Source organism: Rattus rattus, chromosome 3 (genome assembly GCF_011064425.1).
Source record: "Rattus rattus isolate New Zealand chromosome 3, Rrattus_CSIRO_v1, whole genome shotgun sequence".
In the NCBI taxonomy this organism is placed as follows: Eukaryota; Metazoa; Chordata; class Mammalia; order Rodentia; family Muridae; genus Rattus; species Rattus rattus.
Genome location: NC_046156.1, coordinates 187,285,664 through 187,304,362, shown reverse-complemented (window position 1 = coordinate 187,304,362; position 18,699 = coordinate 187,285,664). Strand labels below are relative to the sequence as shown.

The window sequence follows — 18,699 nt, the reverse complement described above, 5'->3', positions numbered from 1 at the left end:
TGGCTTCCCCGGACTAAAGGCCATCTCTACTGAATATTTAGGCAAGAATCTCCTTTCTTCAGAGAGATAGTGCGTGAGATCGATCAACTACAGGTCCTTCAGACCCTGCCCTACACATTCCTGTGGTTTTTAGTGGACGTTTTCTATCTTAAGAATGTAGTAGGATCTCTGTGTTATTGTAGGGGTGGGGAGAGGTGCTGACGTAACTTTTAGGGATAGAGGTTTATGAGAAGACAATAACATCTCTAGAGGCTTAATTCCATCCACGAAGCAAGTCCTACCCAAGAACTGAGGAAGAAAATTCATTGGTAAAAGGCTTGTGCACCCCGCTGGTGACCAAGGGTTTGTTCTGTTTATAAGTAAACAGAATTCAAACCAGATTCTGTAGAGGTTACTCTGAATACAGAAGTGAGAAGACAGTGCCTGCGTTCAGGGAATTCCCATCACCGTGGACACCCAAGTGTCTTCGCAGGACAGATAACTGTTAACACTAACCAGTGCCTTAGTTTACGATGAGTCGCTAGGGCTCGTGAAGATAAACTTAGTGATTCTGGAGTGGATAAGCACTCTCAAAGGAGTGTCGCCCAGATATCCGGGGGAGGAGGGTCTGGAGTAAATTCCTGAGGAATAATAGAGGTAAAAGGCAGAAGGCTAATCCTGTCAGGGAAGGGCACACATACCACTGAAAAGATTGTTGGGGAGGGGACAGCTTGTGCATCATCCTGACAGAATCTTTAACAGAGAGGTGGGTGGCTATTTTCCAGGAACATTCATTCAAAACTAATAGCCAGGATGAGGCTGGATGATGTCTGCCACACCCACAAAGGGGGATGGGAGTGACTGTAAGACACACTGCACATTTTTAAAATCAGAAAATTGAGTATATTATAGTTGTGTCTTTGAAAGATAACCCAGTTTGGGAAATAAAGTTTTGATGAAAAAGGGAAGACAGGAAACTATACCTGATTCGTTCGGTAAAGATAAGCAGGAAGCTTATAAACTGGGATTGAAAATAGAAGAAGGTAATGGTTTTAACCCAACTTCTAATCCAGTATCTGTGTGAAATAGCATCGCCTTCTATTGGTTCTTCTTTTCAAACATATTTTTAATACCAAATGGTATTTGACTGAGTGTTTAGTTTATGTCATGCTGTGTGCTCACGTTGTCTTTATCCTCATGAAAGTCTATTTTATCTCCACTGCATACTGAGGCAGGAGAGATGGAACAAAAGTTAAACAATTTTGGAGATAACCAAGCAGTGAGCAGGAGAATCTGACATTAGACCCAGACAGCCTGACTCCTCCTCTTCTTTCTCACCTGATCCTCCAGACTCTTTCTAATTGCTAGGCATTATCTCAAAGAGCAGATGTTTTATGTCAAAGAAAACTCATTTGTAATGTGTGTCAAAGGATGAGTTGGCCATACTAATGTATGTGAGCATGTGCAGGGAAGTGTCATCAATAAAAGAAAAAAGAAAAAAAAAAGGAATTACAGGGCTCTGAAGGAAGCTTGGTTTCTAAGCTTTTTTCATTATTTATTACTTGAGGGGTTACATTGTCATTAAAACTTCTTGGAACAGTTTTGACAGGTTATTCTTCAAACCCTACTTTAATAAAAACCACTGATTTTCTCACAGTGCTCACAAAGAAGAGCCCCATTAGTAACAGTTACCTGTAACCTAAACACATATTATGTGTGTGTTACACAATATAAACGTATTAATTATTCTAGTATATATTCTATTTAACATATGCTATATTTTGGGATTGGTATCAGGAATTAGGAATCACTTGATTAAACAGAGAAGACCACTGGGCCCTCAGAATGGGTAAAGTTACATCTGATTGGAATGCACATATTTAAACAAGAGCAGAAAAGGGTAACATCTTAAAATACCAAGTATGAGTCATGACAAAGATGTTTCATTTTCAAAGTCAATCAAATCAGAGGTAGAATTGATCAAAGCTGACTGGATTGATATGTAAAGTAAAAGACTTGACCTGTGCTCTGCAGGAGATAGCTATCCAGAGAATTTTTTTATCCAGAGAATTTATATTGAGATCTCAAGTCTACTGTCAAGGTCCAGCCTCAGCTTGGAGAGGAGTTCTGAAAGAACGACTTGAAGTCAAATTGTGGATCCATCCTGATGACCTGTGTTCTGCTTGACAGAGTGTTTCCAGTCTGCTTCTCTCTATGCTCTACTTTCTCTCTGGAGACTTCTCTGTATTCTGCTTGCTATTCTAAGAGATGTCTCTGTTCATATCCTGCTTGCTTGTGTGTGTCAGTTCTCCAAGCAGTTCCCTTCTTATCCTAAAAAGTTCTCTAGATAACTTATCTCCTGTAGAATACAGCCTTTTATTTTACATATCAATCCAGTCATTTACTCTAGTTTTTCCTTTTGGTTATCTTATGAATCAGTGTCCCATATTTCTTAGGAGATAGCAAGCATATATTTTTGTCCTTAATATTGCAAAAGAATTCAGAGATCTGTCTACCTTTTCTTTAAGTACAGACAATAAACTAGTTGGGTGGGACCTGAAATTACCATTTTTAACACACTGGGGACTAACCTTGATGCATCCCAGGCTGACCTTGAACTCAGGAATCTGCCTGCCTATGTATCTGCCTGTCTTTGTATCCTTCTGACAAGGCTCACAGCATAACTACCTTTGTTTCTTTAGATTCATGAAGGCCCTCATAATTCATATTGCATCCCCATATTTTTGCATAGTTGAGAAATTATGCATTTTCTAATTCATGTTTTTAGAGTTCTTTTCTATAGCCTTAAGGGCTGAGCTGAAGGTCCCAACAGTTACCATTTTGTTGAGACATTAGCTATACCTTCACCTCTTGGACTCCTGCTGTCTGAGATTATCATGGAGTTATTAACAGGGAGGACATTCCTCAAAGGAATGTAAAATATGTACATTCTTATTACAAACAAGCCTTATCCCCATAGCAGCCATAGACCAGGGCACTGTCCCAGGGGCAAGAACCACATCACTCTGTCCCCAACAGGGCCACAGCAAGCTCCCAGCCTACCACTAGAACTTAAGGACTTATTATTCCATTCAGGCACCAGCACTGTCATGCACAAATCCACATGCGAATGCATGCACCGCACATACTTAAAGATGATAAAGGTAAAGTCTTTTCAAAGCTTGTCATTGGAAGACACTTGGGATCCAGCTCTACTTGTGTGATAAAGAAAAGTTTAAAGTATATGAGCCTCCGTAGACACGTTTTAAAGTGAAACTTGTGTATTTCTAAACTTTGACAGTGGAAAACAGACTGTGCTCTGGAATTTTGCTCTAAAAAAAAATAATCGAAGTAATAATCATTGTCCCCAATGGAAAACAAAACACAACAACAACAAGACAGTTTGTATTTGAGAAAGCTAGCAGATGTCTGTAAGTATGTAAGTATGTAGTTAAAATACATACATATGCACACGGGAAAATGGCCAATGGCATAGCCAGATAAAGGGGGACCACAGATGCAGAAGGTTGAGCTGTCCCCAATACACACACACACACACACACACACACACACACACACACACACAGAGAGAGAGAGAGAGAGAGAGAGAGAGAGAGAGAGAGAGAGAGAGAGAGAAGAAAAGCTTTGAGGAAAAGTATGCAACTAAGTTCAAAATTTTAAACAAATTATTGACTGGTTTTGTGTACAAAATTATTATTGTGTCTCCCTTGCAGGGATGTGATGAGCCGTTAAGACTCCATTTAAAACTTAAACATATGAAGTATAATACTGAACATCGAGGAGAGAAATAACATGCAATAGTGATAACTTTCTAATCTGAAAGTTTATGAAAGAAGCAGGAAGTCAAAAAGTGGCTTTCAAAATATAGTACTCATACTTCCTGAGATCTTGATAGTTCAGGAATCCCTTGTCAATAAGAAAGCAGTGCGCCCAGTCGTATGTACAGGGAATGTAATAAGAAAAAAAAGAGACACTAAGACACAACTTAAAATACCCCTCTACAAAAGGAGCATGACACAGTACTTCTCCATAACAAGGAAATGTTGCAACAGTTCAAAGTGACTTGTTCATTAAGGTTCAGACAGAGCGTAGAATACCAGGAAACTGTAAAAAGCGGATGTCCATCGTCATTTTTTCCTCAAGAGTTGACTTGGCGTTTCTGTAGTTCAGTACACAAGGCAAACCTGGATATGTAGTTCATAATGTGCTTCTAATGTGCTCGACAGTTTGGAAAGTAGACCGTATCTCTTAAAATCTGAAAGCAGAAGTTTACTGAGCAGGCAGAAGATGAGACGATTGTCTGAGAAAAACTACATTATGTGTTAAAAATCAGTCCTGTTACCTCAGCCCACTGAGGTTAATGTCTCATATTTAATGAATGTTATGGATAAATGTCAGTTCCACCAGTGACACTCATCCCTGGTTGATAGGAGAGAGAAACCATGTCTTCAGACACAGCCAATCTACTGGAATGCAGAAAACTTCCCTTGAGAGCCATCGCAGTGCATTGTCTGCCCTAATAGTTGTGTGAGAGAGGCGTTAGGTAATTTAACAACAATACCCTGCTATTAATATTCAATTGTACTTTAGAGAAAACATAACCAGCATATCAAACCATTTTCAGAATAGACATAAAAGTACTTTCTAAATTTAGCTTAAGTTCTAAAGATAAGAGTGAGTGAGGATACAAATATCAAGAAACTAATATAAGTTGATTGCTAATATGGAGGAACTGGGTTCTAATGAATGAAACTGTGATGGTTGCATTCAACAAAATATAGACAGATAGGGGGTCCTATTAAATTTTCTCACCCATAGCAACCCATCAAAATGCAGTGACAAGCTATTTGAAGGCAGGCTATGAACACTATGCAACCAAGTAGACCAGAGAAACTGAGGCAGTGGCAATTTCTCATCCACTTTGACTCCTAACTCTGTAGACAAAGACATGGGCCTCAGAAGGCCCAGTTCTCCATGGTCAGGCACCCTTGCTAACCTGGACTTCGTAATATTTATGTAAAACAGGAATGCTGTATCCCCTTGAATTAAAGAAGACACTCAAATGCCTAAGCTGTATTTTAAAAATTTATACAAGAAAAAAAAATATACCTTAGGATAGGAATAGCATTTAACAAAAAGGATGTCACTCTGTTTTAGGACAGTCACTACCTTTTAGCATTAGAGGTAGAGCCAAAATCTACGGACTCAAATCTCAGCTGCCTGGAGGTAGATGGACCACTTCTCCGTGTACTGGCAACCTCCATGTGCCGTTCCACTGAGCTGGTTAGTGACACAGTCAGATTCTAGCTTCATACTCGTTTCTGGGTGTGTGGGGAGGCCTACCATTAGTCCCTGTGAGACTGGAACTCAGTGTTGGTAGAGACTGTAGGGTAATTGTAGGCAAGTAACTCACAGGTGCTCCTGCAGTGTGTATGACAAAGAAGGGTGTGGTGGTAAAGTACATAATCTAGCTGAGATAGTATTCTCTCTGGGGATAGAAGAACTCCAGGATGATTACTCCTGGAGAGGTTTAACACAGCACGCAGACCCTGCACTGTCTGGTCCGCATTATCTTCCTACGTGACAACCAGAAGATATCTGGTAAACCTTGAAACAAGGAAAATGGTTCTACAACTAGCTGCTTAATTTTATTCTCTTCTTTTAATCACTTTTAAATTCACAAAATAAATAAGTGTAAACCATCCATAAATACCACACCCCCCATTATACACACACATACATATACATACACACACAGACACACACACACATACACACACAGACACACACACACATACACACACAGACACACACACATACACACATACACACACAGACACCCACATATACACACACACAGATACACACATACACACACAGACATACACAGAGACACACACACAGACACACACACATACATACACACAGACACACACGCATACACATACATACACATACATATACATACACACACACACACACACACACACACACATAGTAGCTTCCCTATCTTCTTTGGAATTTCTAGAAATATGTGTTTAGAGAACCTGCATGAAATATTCTAAAGCGTGAGCGATATTCTAAGGATGGGTCAGGTCTAAGAAGGCCTGAATGTCCTTAGGCAGTACAGAAAAAGTGAAAGGCTCACGGGGCGGGGGGTGGGGGAGGAAGCAGTTTATTAACATTTACTTTATGAAGCCTGAGAATTCCCAGAGAGGACAAAATCACCAATGGACAGTGAGGTGCGAACGGCCTGTTATTGTAATAAGCAGCCCCAGTCTCCCTGACTTCATTCTTGCTACATCAATTTTCCAAGCTGTCTGGGTGGGTCACAACCACGTTCCAGCATCCTGTCTCCAAAGGCTAAATAAATACCAAGCTCACGTCAGACTGGGGAAGCAACGCTCGGCTAATGTCATCGAAGATTCCGAATGCTTATTTTCGCTTGATAATTCACCTTCAACATAATTGAAGTTGGCACACCCAGAGGAACATATATCCTTTGTGTAAATGTTCAGAAGGATAGACAAGGCGTGGAAATGTTACTTCTGTCAGGAGCAACTGGAACCAGCTTACAGAGAAGCTACCATAATAGAAGAGTATTTTTTTCTTAAATATTTAAAAATGTTAATTAAAATATAATTACGTCATCCCCTTCCCTTTCCTTTCTCCAATACCTATGGCCCTTCTTATTCCCTCTCAAATTCTTTCTTAGATTATTTTTTACATATTTATAAACACAAATGTATATAAATGCTACCTACTGTATCTGTTATTGCATTTGTTCAGTGTTGTGCAAGCGTGCGCGCGCACGCACACACACACACACACACACACACACACACACACACGATTTGAGGGATAACCACATAGTATTGTACCACTAATTATTTCCAGATGCTACCTGTGGGGCAAGTACAGGTCTTGATAAAGGTTAGGCAATACACAAAGCCCCCTTCTGAAGGGCTGTAAAGAATCAGGTGACCTGTCTCCATACACAAATCAATAACATTCATGTGTCATATGTGTCATATTTTTAAAATTAGGTTCCTCAAACAGCAAGAAGACAGCTATTGCCCAACAAGTAACATTAGATTTTTTAGCTTAAATACCCAACTATACCTCATTCAAGGAGATTTGCTACCATAAAGTATATATATATATATATATATATATATATATATATATATATATGAAAATATAATGGAAATGAATTTCTGCTGAGTCCCCAAGTCCCCTCAGCTTCACTTCCCATGTTGCCATGTGGTACTGGGAGAAAAGTGACTTTGAGGTAGTTTCTTTGAATTTTGATAAAGAAGATAAAGAAGAAAAGTTCAATGGCTAGGGGTGTGTGCCTTACAAAGGTGCTAGGGGAGGGAGTCCTTTCTGAATAGCATAGACAGCTGCTTTTTCAGGGAAGGGCATGGCCTTGAAAGTCTCCAGAGCTCTGCTGTGTGCGTGGCTGCTTTGCTGTCCTACGTTCTGGAATCAGAGTTCCGCCCCTTTGCTTTGTAAGTCAGCAATTGACCAGGCCGGGTTGGGCGCTCTTTTTTTCCTCCCTTTCTCACTTCCCTGCGATGTTTTGAACTGCCTTCTCACAGACGTCATTCAGCCCTTGAGGAATAGTTTCTGCCTGGTGAGACTGGTTGGTAATTCTCATTCACAAAGACTCGCGGCCGCGTTCTCTGGAGACACAGCGGAAATTGGCTTGGCAGGTATCTGGGGCCACCCAGCCCACGGAGCTGTGCTCCTCCTGCGACTCCTTTGCTCTGCAGAGAGCTTTGTCCCCGCGGTTGGTCGCCCTGAAATGAAACTTCCTTGACAGCTCGCCCTCTGCGTGTCACCAGGCTGCCAGGCACTTTCCTTTTGCTCTACCTGAGTGAGTGCCTGGCGGGGAAACCTCTAAGTCCGTTGTTACGGAATTGCAAAAAAGAGATTAAGTGACCTGTTCACGGGGCTGGCTTCCCTTGTGACCCAGATGAAGAAGAGATTCAAAATCCAGTTCCTCTGTGGGCAAGGCAGGCAGAGAAGGAACTCCCTTCGGAAGAGCCCAGGGCTTGGGCATGAAAGAGGAAAGCCCGCCTGCTGCCGGCGACACTGAGAGCTGAGGCAGGAGGCAGCCTTCCCTGCCTGCCAGTAGAGAAACTTCCAAACCCTTCTTTGTGGAAAGCCTGCTGATGAGTATTGATCAGAAGACTTGAACATTCTTCTTTCCCTTTTTCGTTTTCTGTCTCCCCTCTTCAAAAATGAGCATTATTATGAAGCCAAGATCCAGGTCCACAAGTTCCCTGAGGACAACGGAGGCAGTTTGGTAAAGTGCTTCTTTCTCCTTCTTCCCCTTTAAGACTGACATAGAACTCAAGTACTTAGTAATTGCTGATGAGGTGTGATGTTAAAGCTTTGAGGAAGAACTTATTATTGGCAACACCCTTATTCCTTATTTTCCTCATTAACCTGTCTGTTCTAGCAAGGGGGGGGGAGTTAGTTTAACTCCTTGTGGGCCATAGCAATTTATTTAAGAGTCACTTTTAAGGGAGAGAAGAAAGCATTTAGTTTGTTCGATTGTTTGTTTAAACGAAAGTACTGTTAACATTGCCTTGGCTACTGCCAAGGGTTAGGAGTTAATGATGCTAGAGATCTTTTATGACTTATAGAAAAAGCACCTGGAATATAAAACCACGTGGCTAAACATGAACATATCAAGTTCTTTATCAGTCAATCACCTCGTCTTTACTTTGTCACTAATACGTTGTGGGTAATATAAAACTTCTACTTAAGTGAAATATAAGTCTACATCAATTGAATCTAATATACATTTTCTGTTTTTCCCTAATCCCATTGTGATATGCTTATATACATATGGCCCTTAGAGAAAACTTTCCAATAAAATTAGTTTTATGCCTAGGATAGCTATTTATAGAATCCTCTATGGCTAATTCAGAGGGAAATCTTATGAATTGTTCCCAATAATAGTTGTAAGTGGACGAATAAGCTCACGTTTTGGATGTGGGGGGAAAAATCATACTTGGATAAGGGAAGTAAAAACTAAGATTAAGGTAGAATCAGGCAGGCAGTGAAACCCAGGAGGTATTATGTAAGCAAATGAACTCACATTGAAATACATGAGTTATTTGCATGGGATGCTGGGTCTTGCTTGTATGAGTGGCTAATCTTTCCCTGTTTTTATAATAGTTCTTCACAGTAGACTGGAAACAAAAATGGGCCCCTCTGCAGATTTTAATAAATTCCAGAAAAAGAATCTACTTCTTATAATATTTGCCATTCCTTATTAAAGACTACATTAAATAACTTTATGAGTTGATTGTGAAAGAAAACTTTATACCTGGAGGTATATTTGCAAGGTCCTTTTTTGCCCCCAAACAAAATAATTACTGAGAAACACAAAAAATCCTTTTATGAATTTATGTAGCTAGTGCAAACCTCTGACACAGCAGTCAGAATATAAGTGGGTTTCCCGCAATTATGATTTATATCACGAATAAGTGGGGAAAAAAAAGATCTTAGTTAAATAAATAGCTTCGAGACTTATTTTTAGCTCCAGGGCTCAAGTGACAATAATTTATTTATTTCAGCTGGCAGTAGTTAATAACACAGACAATCCTTGTGCTTAAGTCATTGTCACAGGCTATTCTGTTATGCTAGTTCTTATGAGATAGTCAACAAGTACAGCCACATTCAGAAGACGCATTAAAATACTAATTTGCTAATAAGTCCCCTTCTCCTTAAAAAAGTCTACATGGTATTGCTGTTAAAGTGATCTTTGTGTAATAACTGAATGTCGCTCTAATGTTACTGATCCCTAAATATAACTGCACTACAGAAACATTTCTGGTTAAGCTTAACATGTAGCTGAAGAACATTGATTAACTGCTTGAGTTTATCACTGTATGCTTCAAATAATTAGAACTGTGAGCCTCATAGACTTTAGACATAGTTTTACCTTTTATGCCTATTTTTAAGCATCCTACACACACATACACACACACACACACACACACACACACACACACACGCACGCACGCACATTCATGTACACACATCCATTACCTAGAATTTGACATCTCTGTGCCTATCCACCAGCCTTGGGGAGCCTCAGCTTGGTAATGTTGCCATACTAGATCCTCAGCCATCTTGTCCTTTTACGGTTGACTTTACACGAAAGAAGCCTGTTAATTTGCCTGTTATCTTTCTTCATCCCAAGTGTTTATATTTATTTGTCCATATGCATGTTTGTTTATTGAGATGCTCCTCTTTTGACTTGGCCATCTTGCCTTGGTTATGTAAATCTATTTTCTGTTTCGGTGGCCCACTTTCTCCAAATCTGCCGACTTTCTCCAGGAATGGCCCAAGCCTAAACACAATTTTGGGGGTTTTTTTTTTTTAGGTTTTTATCTGTCTTAAGCAAGCATCCAGTGCTTCAGATGGCTTCCTCGTGCTCTTTTCCTATCTGCTGCCCTCCGTATGTATTGTAACAGGGCATCTACTCTCGCTTGCTGGCTACAGTCTTAATCGGACTCTCAGCACAGTCATAAGTGATTACATAACAAATTTACAATACTTCACATTCTCCTTATGCCACTGACACGATCTTAACTTTAATCAAAACTTCATAAAGTAAGAAAAAATTATCCCATTTATGTTCTTGTACTATATGTCACAGATCTTAAGTTTAAGGTGTACAGATCGCTTATTCAGTGACTGTTTTGGCAAAAATTCTCACACATTCTTTTAACACTTACAGCATGAGTTGAGAAAACATCCATATATACTTCATAGTGCTTATAAGTTTAGTACAAATAGTTGACTGCTGAGAATTTGTCTACATTTCTATTTTTGTCGCTTCAGTATCGATATTTAGTCTTCAAATTCTATGTAGTAAAACAGGTCACTTCCTGTTTTTAAGATTAAATTATTTTACCCGCATTGATATTTTGCCTGCATTTATGTCTTTATGAAGGTATAACGTTCCCTGGAACTAACTTGGGGTATAGATAGTTGTGAACTGCCATGTGGGTAGTGGGAATTGAACCCAGGTCTTCTAGTGCTCTTAACTGCCAAGCCATTTCTCCAGCCTCCTAAACATGGCAATTCTAAATATTTGAACTTCACATGTCTTAAACGTTGATTTACTTCATAGCTACATATTGAAGTGATATGCCTTTATTAGTTGAATTAAGAAGTGCGATTTAATAAAAGTAAATCAACCAAACTATTAGTTAGCCTTCAGAACTAAAGCAATCACTTGTAAATGAAGCTGCCTTAGTCCAGCCCTGCCCCCCACACCCCCCAGCCCCTGTGGCAGCTGTCAGAATTCTCAGTGTCCAGCGGTCATTTGTCGTATTTAAGATCCTTGTGTAATCGAGTGGCAGAGCTGCAGCCCTTAAACATGACGGCAGCTCTCCTGAAATAAACTTTAAGCTTATAGTAGAACATATGAACTCCAGTTAGAGGCAGAAAGGGCCTGGAAACTCTATTCCAACATTTTGATGGTGGGTGTTTTCTAGAGTAAAAATGATAGGAACAGAAATCAGAAGGTCCTAGGGTTTTCACAGTAATTCTGTATTGCACGGTCTCTTCTTCATGAAGAAAATCTCACTCACGAAACTTTCATTAAAAATGTAATTGTGCATTTAAGCAAGCTAAGCTTTGTATACACACACACACACACACACACACACGCACACACACATGCACGCAGACACACACTTATATATACCTATATATGAACAATTTCCCCAGGGTCCAAAATTTTTAAGCATTCCAATAAAGAGCTGATAAAATTTTCTGAATTATGTCTCAGCTCAGACCAATAAATGGCTACACTTTGTTTTTTATTAGCTCTCTTCTCCTAAGGTCATAGAATTTCAGGCTGGTTGAGCATTGTTATTTTGGCTAAGACCACAGTTTTGTTTTGTTTTTTGTTTTTTGTTTTTTTTGTTTTCTTTTTTTGTTTTTTTTTTTAAAAAGCATTTGCTTAGACTAGCAAGACTAGTTTATGAGTATTTTTAAAAAAATATGGAACATCCCTGAGTAATATGTTGGTGGAAAAATTACTTATAACCCCCCCAGCTTATCCTCATTTATTCTTGCTTCAATTTAACTTACATACTGTATATAGTTGCTAACACCACTACTGTCCTCTGCTTAGTAATTCAACAGGTAATATTTTTAAAGATTTATTTATTTATTATATATAAGTACACTGTAGCTGTCTACCAACACACCAGAAGAGGGCATCAGATCTCATTACAGTCGGCTGTGGGCCACCATGTGGTTGCTGGGATTTGAACTCAGGACCTCTGAGTCAGTGCTTAAGAACAGTCAGTGCTCTTAAACACTGAGTCATCTCTCCAGCCCCTAACAGATAATTGTTGTTGCATTCCTCGAATAATAGCATTAATAACGCTACTTCTAGCTCTCATCTTGTGGAGGGCTTTTTGTGAATGAAACACGGGAGTATTTAACATATAACCCACCTGTAAACCACTAAAAGGAGGGAGCTGGTACATCTACACTCTCAGGATGAGAAAATGACTAGGGCAAGGAAGGCCTTGGAACTAGCAGCTACCAAAGAAGGCTGGGAAAAGAACCTAAGTGTGTCCATTTGAAAGATAATGTTCTTTCTCACTTCAGCGGCTGCCTCCCTCTACTGTCTGTTTAATTAGCATTTTTTTTGTGACTACAAAATTGGCCATCTGGTGAATACAGCTAAATGTACCACAAGCTGTAGAAGTTATCTTCTTAGAAGCATGATAGCTGATGTAATTTGGGGCTGGGCGTTGAACACTGTCTATCTGAAAGAGCTTTGTACTTACATCGTTTAGCCCATCATATTCTGTGCTGCTGTGAGTTACGTCACCTGTGTCCTGCCAAGGAGAATTCTGAGCCAGAGATCATCCCTCCAATTGTATCAGAAAGATTAATTCTGTTCTATGCAAGCTCTTCGAAGGTTGGGGAAGAAATGTCTAAGACTTTGCATGAAGTTTCAAACTGTTAAATGTTGGCTTTGAGAGGTATATAAGCTCCCTGCCTGTGTCTTTTGTGTCTTCAAAACTTTATGAATGGAATAATATATGGAATTATACTTACTACATTTCCAACACACAAATGGTTTTGCTCAAGTGACGACTGTCAAAGTGTCTTACAGTTTGGGCTATGTGGTATACATGTTTAATCTAATTATCTATGTTAACAATCTTTCCCGTATTGCAGCAAACCAATACATGTACTGCTTTCAAAAGCGACTGGGACACCTCGAGTGTTACTTAAAACATGACAAGGGGGAGCATAACACGCTGCAAATGCATGTGCCTTCTTGATGTCATAAGTTTAGAGAGTCGCTGAAAATAAGTCATTTTTTAAATTCTGTTTCTAACATGTCCTGTTGGGCTAAGGCCAATGGAAAACACAGATCGTTACATTACGATTCATAACAGCAGCAAAATTACACTTTTGATGCAGTAGCATAATTTTATGGTAGGGGGTCACCGCCACATGAGGAGCTGTATTAAAGGGTCACAGCATTAGGAAGGTTGAGAACCGCTGGCTTAGAGTAGTAGACAGGTCTCAAAAGAAACCACAAAATAGTTAAGGGTTACGGTATCATAATATCTATGTCATTTCATGCATCTATTTTGAATTTTATGCTAGACTTTTCAGGAAAGAACCTATCATTCCTCATTAAAACCGTTTGTGATGGAAAGATCAGGAATTGATCCTGGTGAGTGGTATGGAAGTGTTGAATTAGGACTAAATACTACCAAAGAAAGTGCATCTTTAGTCTTGCTATTGCCTCTGAGGTTGTCCTACACTCTTTCAAGCTTCCACTAATGAATCAGGTTTTCAGTAAATAGTACCATGTGCAGTACTCTCCCCAGGGACATGCATTAATGAGGCAGATCTTTTCTTGTGTGCAGTAGCATGTAGACTTAATTTGAAATCTTTTCTTCCTCATTGTGCTGTGAGAGTGATGGTTTGGACCCTATGACTAAAAATTGTCTTTATCAGAGGTAAAGAAATAGCTCATGAATTAGCCCTTCCGACAGGCACTCCAATCATAGCACGGGATTTATTGAGAAAGAAGGTTTTGGGGCATAAACATAATCATAAAATTAGGGTGGTTACCCATGGATCCACACAATTGGTTCTTGTAAGATTAAGTCAAAGGGGAGGATGAAGCTGAAGGAGAAGGATTTAATGAGGTCTTTCTGGAGTTTTCACTTATCTCCTGGAAGGGTGCCCGAGAGACTCACACAGATCTTTTTGAAAACAGTAATGCGGAACATACAGAGGTCATAGAGTCGGCATAAAACAAGAACAGTGGTGGCCTAGCTATACTCAAAGGAGCTGGAAAAGAAGACAAGAAGAAAGCAGAGTCTACCAAAAGCCAGCGTAAGAGCTGTACATACCTGTGTTCCAGCATTCGGGAGGTGGAGGCAGGAGAATAGAAAATTTTGAAGTCAGTCAGTTTGGAGTACGTAGTAAGACCTTGTTGAAGAAAGAGGGAGAGGGAGAGGAAGAAGAAGAGGGAGAAAGGAGGGAGGGAAAAGAGAGAAGGAAGAAAAGGTCGTGTTACATGTTCAATTATACATAGGGGTTGAAGATGATTTTTTAGCTAAAGTTCTATCTCTTGGCTTGTGAGGTAGCTTAGCAGTTAAGTATGTTAGCTACCGAGCCTGGTGACCTGAGTTCAATCCCAGTACCCACATGATGGGAAGAGAGAGAATTGCTCTCTGACCCGCACACACATGCTATGGCATTCACTAGCACACACACCCTAAATAAACAAACGTAAAAGGAAAAAAAAACCCTATCTCTCCAGGGATAAGGGACTATAGGAAGGACTGAGGCATCATGTGGTCACAAAAGATAGGGATCTAGGATGGGGTACAGTTAAATGTTAATGTAGAGATAAGTTAACAGCAGCCGTGCCTGAGATATGCCTCTGCTGGCCAAGTGAGTGCCTCTCTGCAGTAAGGTTTGTCATGAACTAGGAAGTGCTCCGAAAGAATAAAGATTAGGGAGAACTGCAGGACTTGTGGGCACAATTTCTTAGCACAGCAAGGGAAATATAAATTCTAAGTAATTGATAGCTGACCCCAGTTTCCTAAGTCTTCTAGGCATACCCAGGCTACTGGGTCAGGTTGGGAATCTGAATCTGAGTGAGAAGGAACCCAAAGGTTACGCTACTCTTTAGAATATATAAAAAAAAAAAAACCGAAACAAAACAAAACAAAACCTACCAGAATACAAGGGAAAGATGTCAGTGGAGGAGCTGGAAAAGGATGACCAGAAATTAAGCTGTCCAGAGAGGCATCATCAAGATTGGAAATGGCCTTCTACCCTCCTAGCAGCCTACCCTGTTTAATCACACTGCTGCTGACACGTGAGCATTAGAAGTCAAGACACACACACACACACACACACACACACACACACACACACAGAGAGAGAGAGAGAGAGAGAGAGAGAGAGAGAGAGAGAGAGAGAGAGAGAGAGAGAGAAAGTTCTCCTGTGTGTCTATTCCACTTGAAAGAGTACAAGAAATTAGAAGACAGGTGGAACACACACATACATTCTCACACACACACACACACACACACACACACACACACACACACACACACACATTCCTGATGATTTAGTTCGTTGGTAGTCAAGTTGGTTCGTTGACTTTTCTCTTTTTAGATAAGATCTCACTGTGTAATTTAGGCTGTCCTTGAATTGTTATATAGCCCAGTCTCCCTCAAATTCACATCCTTTTTCCTCATTCTTATGAGTACAGAGATGAGAGAGATGACCTACTTTTGTACCCTAGTCCTGATGTTTTAACCCACAAAACTAGAACACTTTTTATACCTAATTCTTGTCTCCTAGTTTAAATATTAACCCATCAGCCCCGGTTATCGGTAGGTACAGAAACAGATAAGTAGAGCCTCTTTCCTGGCATTTGAAAGTTGGTGTTCCTAGCCTCTTTTCATTCTGCATTTTAAAATATTCCTTCTAAATTGTAAATGACACCAATGTGACTCATTAAATGTCTCATTAGATGGGATTTCTGTACATGATTGTTTTCAGACTTCCTAGATAAGACTGCCCCCATTGTACCTAATTTTTCCTCTACTTTAAAATATATCTCAGATGAGTCATTCAGCTGGGTAATTAATTTATGTGAAACATTCATGTATATGTAGAATCCAGAAGATTATAATTCCAAGTAGCCATGATGTCACCCCACTACAGTGTGTCACAGCATTATTCTTTTGTGTCGAGGGATTAACATGATGCCATTTTACTTAGAATAAGTCACTGTAAAATATGTCATCTTGCAGCCAGTGGCATTCTAACATGTCATAAGCCTCTACTGGCTGTAACATTTTTTTTTCTACTGCTGCAACTTTGTCTCAAAACGTCAAGGACCTGATCGATGGCTACATCACCAGCCAGCCAGGGACAGTGGCTCCTAAATCCCCTAGGGCAGTTGCCTGGGGACCAAATAAGGATGATGGCCGTATATTGAGCATCGACTCAGTCAGTTCAGCTGCTTGTCAGGCACTGGAATTGGTGTCATCACGGCAGCCATATTGAGTAAAATTGAAGCTGCAGGGCTAGTAAAATCACGCAGCTACAGGAAAATCCTGGTCTGTCTAAAGCTAAACTTTCCCTGTGGCTTCTGCTATTGCACTTGAAGGCCTGTTTTCCCCTCACTATCTACACTTTAGGTATACTTGGCTTTTCCTTGGAGGTGTTAACACAAAGTGGCCAGCAAGCTGTTACTTAGCCTTCTTTTTCTGCCCTCTACAGTTCAAGTAACTCCTGCTAGAGTGTGCCTCTGAAAACATGATTCTTTTTTTGGCTTATTTGACAGAATTTTCTCCCAAGTTTTCCATCCAGTCCTTCAACTGTGGACCCTAGAGATGTGTAAGAAATAGAGAGTGGACTTTGGCATAGCTGTGTCCCTTAGAAATGTAGCTAGTTTCTCCTGAGTCACTCAGCTCATTGGACACCCTCCCCCGCCCCCACCCCTGTCACCCGCTCTGGTCAGACTATAAATTGCACTGTTTTCTTCCTTTCTGGCATTGAGCCAGTTTGGGAGAACCATAAACTCTTTTAAATAAATGGGACCACAGAACAGAACCTATAATCTATTTCTCCACACCCCTAGTCCCAGCTAGCCGCTGGCAACGTTCTGTTAGTCTTTAACATTTCTGGTCAAGTAAGATCAAGAATAGCTGTTAGAACCAATAGCAAGGCTGACGTAGTCAATGAATTTCTTGGAGAAAAGCAGTTAAACTCTAAAACATGCTTTTGAAGTGAGACAGGGATCTGAAAACTAGTCTACTTCAGGTTAATGTATGAAGCTGATCTTAACTCTTACTTATACTGGACTTTAATGTAATCTTAGATATGTCTAGCATAACTTCAGTTTTTAAATTACCTTTACTCTGTGGTGTGTGTGTGTGTGTGTGTGTGTGTGTGTGTGCACATGCTCATGTGCTTGCGTAGGCATACATGTGTTCACATGTCATGTCACATGTGTAGAAGTCAGAGGACAACTCCCAGAAGTTAGTTCTCACCTCCCATCATGCAGGGCCCAGGGATTTAACTCAGCTCACCTTGACAGCAAGTACTTCTATGTGTTGAGCCAACATACTAGCTCTCATTGCTTCCTAAAACTGCGAGCTGTAAAGAGCAAAGCCTCAGCCATCCTCTCAAAGGAATGAAGTCTCATTGCACCCTACTACAGTGACTGATCCCTGGTCATCACAATTTTGCAAGTCAGACAGTCAAGTAAATACCTGTAATTTGTGTCTTAAACCGTAAATTCCTTTTTTCTTCTCCTAATATACCTTCGTGGTTTTTTTTATTCTTGTTTATTTATTGTTTTTAGCTTGAGGTAGGGTATCACTAGGAAGCCCTGGCTGACCTGAAACTCATGAAAGCCATGAAGTTCATGGCATGCCTAGAACTCTCAGAGACCAATCTTCCTCAGCTTCTCAAGGGTTGAAATTAAAGGTGTATGCCAGCATTCCCCGATTACTAATATACCCTAGTCAGAAACAAATATGGCCACTTGCCTTGACTGAGTGCTTATTGTGTGCCAACACTCCAGTATTTGTAAAAATGACCCCATGAAGTCCTCCTGGCAAATCTTCAGTTTATTCCTCTTGTTACAAAAGAGGAAGCCAAGGCCTGCTAAGGTCACTCAGCTAAACTCCTGTGGCACACAAAAGAATTCCATGCATCACGCACTTTCCTAAAAATTTAAATGAGCTCTTTACTGTTCTTTTCATTTCTTTAACAGTTTCATCCATTTGTATAATAACTTTTAGCCATTGTCACCTTCTAATCAATCCCCTTTCATCCACCTCCCTCTCTCAGAAACCTTTCTCCTTAGCAAGTCCCCCTCTTACTTTTGCATCTACCCTGCATGTGAGAGTTCCTAGCCTTCCCTGAGTTTAGAGTTCCTAGCCTGAGTGTGGTTGGGAAGTTATTTTCCAGTGCAAGAGCAACTGGTCCCACCACTGATGAACAGAATGGGTCTTCCTTCAACATTTGCTTCTTAAGATTCTTCAACATTACCTCTAACAATGATCTATGCATTATCACATTAAATATGTCATGCCTAAAATGTTCAGTGAAGGTCCAGCTTCCTGTAAGTTCCCAGGAAATGAGAGG

At 40.2% G+C, this 18,699-nt stretch overlaps 1 protein-coding gene across 3 annotated transcripts in view; it reads left to right on the top strand.

Moving 5' to 3' along the window:
• Positions 1–18,699, top strand: part of Pde4d (phosphodiesterase 4D) — a 798,677-nt gene that overhangs the window by 548,837 nt on the left and 231,141 nt on the right. Inside the window, exon 1 of one of the 3 annotated variants that reach the window (XM_032898912.1) lies at positions 7,239–8,311. The exons of the other annotated variants lie outside the window; for them this stretch is intronic. Within the exon in view, the coding sequence (XP_032754803.1) occupies positions 8,247–8,311 (65 nt within the window). The 5' untranslated portion in view covers positions 7,239–8,246. Of the gene's footprint in view, positions 1–7,238; positions 8,312–18,699 lie in introns of those variants that run through there. 3 annotated transcript variants of the gene reach the window in all.